Below are 6769 nucleotides of genomic sequence, written 5' to 3'. Positions count from 1 at the left end.
TCATTTATCCAACAAATATTTGTGGAGCACTCACTCTGTGTGCTGTCCTACACTCGATTCAAGGAGACCGGGGAACTGGGCCGACATGGTTCTTGCTCGCCCCAAGCGCTTTTACTGCTCAATAAACAAACGGGGTGCTATCAGGGAGTAATAAGGACTAAGAAAGAAATTCAACGGCGTAGTTTGATAGCGTGACAGGGTAAAAGAACAATTTAAGGTAGAAGGAGTGTGCCCGCCCTTCTCTGGGCCTCAGTCTCTCCTTCAGTGAAAAGAGATGCTTCTTCGCTCTGCGTCTTGGCTGACGCATTCTAACCCCGGCGGCCAATGGTGGGTGCAGGGCGGGGAGAACAGCCAGGGGCCTCATCCTCAGCGCCTCCTCTGCCCTCTGGAGCCCCGCCCCTCCAGGGGAAGCGCCGCGCTGAGTCTCGAAATGTCACTGACAGTTGATGTTTGCCAGGATTCTACAGAGGAGGAAGGCTTGAGTCCAGAGAACTGTCAGAGGGTCAAGCCTCTTAGTAGGAGCTACATAATCGCTCTATGGGCTCCTGGGAAGCGAATTCCTCGTTCCTTCCGTCACTGGGATGAACAGAATGCAAAGAAGTTTCTTTTATGCTTTCTAGCTTGCCTCTGACGGAGGCATCTCTCACTACTCTCATTTTGTACATGAACAGATGATGGTTTACAGAGGAAAAATGTTGATCCCACCTGACTCCAAATCCTGAAATTTGCCACTGCAACATAATCTCTCATTTTTCTGAGTATAAGTAATATTTTAAAGAGAGTATCCATTAATGCCTACTATGTGTCAGGCCCTGGCTTCTGTGATTTCATTTACTCATCAAAGCAATCCTGAAAGACAGTCATTTTTTTTTTTTCCAGTTTCACAGATAAAGGCACCGAGGCTCAGAGTGGTAAAGTCACTTAGTCAACTAAGAGATGGAGTAGGTATTCCACCCTAGGTCTGTCCACTCCAGAGCTGGAGCGGTTTACATCTCAGCAGGAAAGTAAAACAACCCAGGCTCATAGTAGGGCCAAGAGAGGGTCAGGCACACTCAGCAGGCCAGAGGTCACACCCTGATCCTTGAGATTCCTCTTCAAGTTTCTAAAGCCCATGTCAAAGAGTACCCCATCTCTACCCATGATCACCACAGAGTGAGGCAAGGCCTCTTCTAATTTAAATAGGAGGGAAACTCGCTGTCTTTAAATGGAAGCTTGATATGCAGACCCTTGGCCCTGGCCCTGCTCCTGACTTGTTTATTCTTGACGGCCTCTGTCTTTCCCTATAGTCCCCAAAATCCAGAGAGGATTGGGCTAGAGGGGTCCTTCCATTTTACAAAACAAAACCTCATTCATTCATTCAACAGATACGTATTGTCTGCCACTCTGAGCCAGACCCTGAGCTGGCATTAAGCATGAAACAGACAAAACTCACACTACCAGAGGCACACAGACAGAGGAAGCTCCTGGCCAGAGATCACACAGCCTGGGCCCAGGAGCCCAGGGCTCCTTCCTCCACATTCTGCCTCTCAAGGCTTCAGCCGTGCTGGCTTGTGTATGCCTGCCTCATTCCAGGTCAGGCCCTGGTTCCAGCCAGGTAGGGGCCTAGCAGCCTTACTCTGGTCCACAGATGACTCTCAAAGTCCCATCATGAGAGGCCAAGTGCAGCTTTCCATAAAAGCAGCCCAGAACATTGGCCTCACCTTACCTTGGCACAGTCTAAAGAAACCCCCAGGTGGGCCTTAGGCAGTGAATGCTGCAAGTTGATGAGACTTGGTAAAAGAAAATCTGCTCCAGAGTGCTTTTCAATTACTCTTCAGAGTAATTTTTGTGCGGTTGTACAGCCATCAGCAGAGGCTTAGAGAGGTAATGTGACTTGCCCAAGGTCACACGATTAGGAAATGACCCGCCAGGATGCAAATCAGGCCTGCGTGAATCCCAGACCGTCTGGTACCCAGATCCCGACCCCCGCCACACAAACACACATACACACACCCCTTGAGAAGTCTGTGCCTCCACCGGACGAGTGGCAGAGGCGACTGAACAGTTTCAGAGAAACCACAGCTCCCGACGCTTCCTGAGAGAGCCCAAGGAGAGAGGCAGCGGCGCCTGCCCGGCGCGCTCAGGGGGCGGGAGAGGATGGGGCGCTTCGTGGACCCGGCCACAGCTCCCGCCGGCAGGTAGAAACTGGTCAAAGTACTCGTGCGCGCGGACGGTCCCGGGCGTCTGAAGCGGATGACGCCGAAACGCGCGGCTCCAACTCACAACCCTGCCGGGCCACTACTGACGCAGACCTTGCATTCAGGCGACTCATCTCGCCCTCTCCAAAAAAAGTCTCCCAAACTTTTGAGGTTATTAACAAAACAAACAAATGAATAAGCAAATATATAACAGCGGGGAACTTTCCGAAAAGGAGATGGAGGCGGATATCGGGTTCTTCCCCGGGCCAAAAAAGCCGAAGGCCCTTACCTGCAGGAAACCTCCCAGCCCGCAAAGGCGCGTCTGTCTGGAGCACTTCGCTTCGGCGCGCGGGACGCTCACGGCCACCTCATCTGCAGCCCGGCTGGGCTCTGGCCCTGTGTTTTATACCACTATAGGCAATTAATATTGCATCAGCCGTATTTTAAATTTTCAAAACCCACAATATAATGTAATGGCATAAGGGCATTTATTATTAAAGGACACCCGATGGAGAGGGAGGTGGAGGAATCGCTGGGGCTGGTGCGCAAGGCGGGGGCGACAGGGTGAGACCCAGGGGCTGGGGATGATCCCCAGGTTTGCTTTTGCAATAGGGGGGCGTATCGCTCGTAGGGGAGACCCGCTCTGCTTCGAATTTCAGTCCAGAGGTGATGACGCAGAGTTCTTTGCAGACACAGTGGGGAAATGTACAGACGACTCCAGGACTTGGAACATTAATTTTTAAATCATGAAGGTGTTTCTGCGTCTCACAGATAAGATTTCCTCCCCCTTTTAGAGTATGTGGAAGAGAGAGAAGGAAACCGGCATCTGTTGAGCACCTACTGTGTATAGGCACCAGGCCAGGATCTTTGCCGCAATTATCTCATTATCCAACCCCCACCCACACACACACACACACAGAAGCCTCGATAGACCGTGGAATAATCTCCTGGGTGACAATTCCAAATGAATTTCTGAATTGACCTCGAGGAAGCCCAAACGACTCTGTCCCAGCAAAGAACACTTTCCTCCCTTTTTTGCATCTCTCCTCACCTCCCATCTAGCTGTTTGAAACTTTTAAAATAATCGTTTCCCGAGAAGAGCCAAGCACTACCAGACACCTTAAATAAATAATCTTACTTAGTCCTGACAATAGCCTTGTAAGTATTCATATCTGCATGCTGCAGACAACCGATGGAGACTCAGAGAAGTTACACTCACTTCAGGATCGTTCAGCCAATGAGTGGAGGCATTGGGGGCCCCTACTCCCATCAGTCAGGCCTAAAAGTTTTCTGTCTGAGTCAAGTTGAGCAAATAGAAGCTGAAAGATCAGCACGTGGGAAGCGTGGAGGAAGGGCCTGGAAACCCTGAGGTCCGGGGAGGATCTGGGTGAGAAGATGAGGCAGCCCCGAAAGAGGAGCAAGGAGGGAAGATTGCAGGAGACTGGCCTCCTGGAAATGAAAGTCCAGCCCTTTTGGGTTCTCACTTTTAAATCCTTTCCAAGACTAGTACTCCTTAATCTCCGAGAAAGAAAAAACACTGCAATTCTGGTTGAAAAATAAAGCATTTATTTTAGAAGTTAATTCAAGGGGTAAAGAGAGAAGGAAACAATATTTTATTTGTGTCTATTCGGACAATGAAACCAAAGGTCACACAGCAACACACAAATTACATGAAGCAACGAAAGAAAACATGTGACGGGGCCAGAGGGACTTGGGGTGAGAAAGATCCAGGCCGGGGTTTCGCCCCTCTTTCCGTTCAAAGCTATGAGTGAACCTCCGCCGAGAGGTTGGGGGATGGAAAGAAGTAGAGTTAAATAAATAACAGTAAATAACGGTGCTATCAATAATAATAAAAGCACAATGAGGTGAGACATGTTAGAAGGACTTGCATACGATTCGGAAAAGTTACAGTTACTTTCGTTCGAGCAGCTGCCTCTACGCAACTGCTCTGGGAGTCTGGCTGGAAGAGCGAGCTGGGGTCAGAGAGTCCTCAGTCCGACTGCTACCAGTGTCCTGCTTTCCTGCAGGCGGGCATTACCCCTCAAACTGCTGTCATTACCCAGCAGATCGTGGCGGACGGGCCACAGCAGGGGCCGGCTGCTGCTTGCAAACCAGCTACAGGATCCCCCCCACCCCACCCCAGCATTTTCAGTCGCTGAATTGGGTCCACCTTTTCTGGAGCCCACCTTATGGTGGAGAACAGCTCGGAGCCCGCTACTCCCCGAACATTTTCCCTGAACCTAATCTATGCTACCTTAGACAACTTACAACAAACCAAAGGACGAAATGGATAAAATTTAGGCGACGAACGGAGTATAAGGCTATCCTTTGGAAACATACATGTATTTTATACTCTAAATAAATCTCCAGTACATGTTTGTGCCCCACTTAGACTCTGTGTTATTCCTTATCGCTTCCTTCCCATCCCTTCACCCCTTGTCTAGTCGCGCTTAGTAAAGTGGTGTCTTCACCCCAGAGTCGTGCGTTCGGGCCAATTGACCATCCCCTGCATTTGGGCTCCCGCCGTGAGGTCGCGCGGTCTTGTGCGCGAGGGCGATTTTCAGCACCACGGACAGCACAAGCCCCTCCAGGCCTGCCTTTCAGGAATTTTTTTCTTAGCGCCCAAACTTTTCTGGTGGGAATAGAAAGAAAAGAGTGGAAAGAGAAGGCCGGGAGGCAACGAGGTGGGATAAAGGGGAAAGTCTGTGACTTCGGGGGAGAGAGCCTGACCTACCAGGAAACGTCTCGGGGCTCCCATAACCGTGCCCCCCAACTCCAGGGGGACATACACTCAGCTCTCCCGGCCCCGGACGCTCCGCCCCGCAGCAGTCAGTGGACAGCCGAGTACTTCATTCGTTTCTGTTTCTGTCTTTGGTTACAGAACCAGACCCTCACCACGTTCTTTTTAAGGTCCAGTTTCTCGGCGATGGCCGCGATCTTTTCGGATGAGGGCCGCGGCTGGATAGCGAAGTAGGCCTCCAGCGAGCGCTTCTCCGGTGCCGCGATAGACGTGCGTTTGCGCTTCCTCTCACTGCCGTTGAAGAGCTCCGGCTTGCTGTTTTTCTCTCGGTAGGCGGCCTCGGCTTCCTCCAGCCAGGCCTGGAGCACCGGCTTGAGGGCGATCATGTTGTTGTGCGAAAGAGTGAGAGACTCAAACCTGCAGATGGTGCTCTGGCTGAGCGAGCCGACGCCGGGGATCTTGAGGTTGGCTAGAGCCGCACCCACGTCCGCCTGGGTCACCCCCAGCTTGATGCGCCGCTGCTTGAAGCGCTCCGCGAAGGCCTCGAGCTCTCGCGGGTCCGACTCCACGTCGCTGAGGCATGCGGGCATGGTGCTATGAGGCGCCACGGCATGTGGGTGGCTCATGCCCATGGCCTGATGCAGGTGGCCCATGGCACCCAGGTGATGCGGGTGGATCTGTGCCGGCATCACCGAGTGCTCGGGGGCTCCCAAGCCGCTGACGCTCAGCGTGGGCGAGATGTGCTCTAGCAGGTCGCCCTCGAGGCCCTGGTGCACTGCGTGGTGCGGATGCGAGGTGAGGGTGGCCGGGTGGGAGATGGGCACGGTGGACGAAGTGGACGTGCAGGGCACGCTGCTCATGGTATGGTAGGTGGCGTCTGGCTTGAACGGATGGTTCTTGCCATGGGAGACGATATCCACCGCCGCCAGAGCTTCGGCGCGTGCCAGCAGGCTCTCATCAAAGCTTCCAAATATATTACCCTGCAGCTGCAAGCGAGAAGGCGCACAGCACGGTCAGTGGGGAATACTGTCAACTCAGGATTAAAACACGTTTTCAAGCAACCGAGATGCCTCTCCTCAAAGCCCAGGTCATAAAAATTAATACGGAGACAGAGGCTCTGCTGAAACAGACGTGTGGATCAGAGACATGAATGAGAGAGAGAGCGCGCGCCGGGAGAGAGCACGGGGGAGACAAGGAGAGGGGTTCAGACAGCGGCGATTGTTCTGGGCGACATGAAAAAAACATGAACCAAGTGCCTGTCAAAAAATGTGCCTTAGAGCGGTAATTATGCTCCACTACGTACCTGCGGGGCTGGGAGACAGACTCGGCGCATGGCCTCAGAGCCGGAGTGGAGGCTGGAGAATTTGGGTTCTTGAAGCACCGGGTGCATGCCGAAAGGCTGCTTGGCGTTCATGGCCATCATCTTCGCACGCCGGGCAGGGAGGCAGCGAGGGACATGGATCAGGCTCTTGTCGCTCTCTCGCTCGCCGCACTCCAAGTGAGCGCCGCTCAGCGCCCGCGCTCCCCTCGCCCTCTCGCTCGCTGCCTCCCCTCTCCCCCACCTGCTCCTTCACTCATCTTACAAGCAGCCTGCCAGGAAGGGCCCGGGCGCGCGCGCAGGCGTGCTCACGTGCCCGAGACTCGCGGGGGCGGCCCGGGAGGCGAGGCCAGGCAGCAGCTCTCCGCGCGGGCCCCCGCCGCCCCAGACACAGCATTTATACCCTGGCCGGGCCGGGCCTCTCCCCGTCCGCCCCGCCCTGCCCGGCTCCAGCCCGCAGACCTTCCGGATTCTTTCTTCTTCTTCTCGGACCTTCTTTCCCCCAAAGTCCCAAACCTCTCCATCCTGTCCCAA

The 6769-nt window shown here is 53.6% G+C and overlaps 1 protein-coding gene across 1 annotated transcript; it reads right to left on the bottom strand.

The window, feature by feature from the left end:
• Positions 1-5006: 5006 nt before the first annotated feature.
• On the bottom strand, positions 5007-6340 carry POU4F3 (POU class 4 homeobox 3). The gene is made up of 2 exons (XM_024752425.1): positions 6221-6340; positions 5007-5903 (listed from the first exon to the last, which is right to left on the bottom strand). Exons 1-2 carry the CDS (start codon positions 6338-6340, stop codon positions 5007-5009), a joined length of 1017 nt encoding a protein of 338 aa, XP_024608193.1.
• Between the last annotated feature and the right edge of the window lie 429 nt (positions 6341-6769).

The sequence above is a fragment of the Neophocaena asiaeorientalis genome, unplaced genomic scaffold, assembly GCF_003031525.2.
Source record: "Neophocaena asiaeorientalis asiaeorientalis breed wild unplaced genomic scaffold, Neophocaena_asiaeorientalis_V1.1 scaffold204, whole genome shotgun sequence".
In the NCBI taxonomy this organism is placed as follows: Eukaryota; Metazoa; Chordata; class Mammalia; order Artiodactyla; family Phocoenidae; genus Neophocaena; species Neophocaena asiaeorientalis.
Note: the sequence above shows the minus strand (reverse complement) of the source record. Positions and strands in the feature narration are given on the sequence as shown.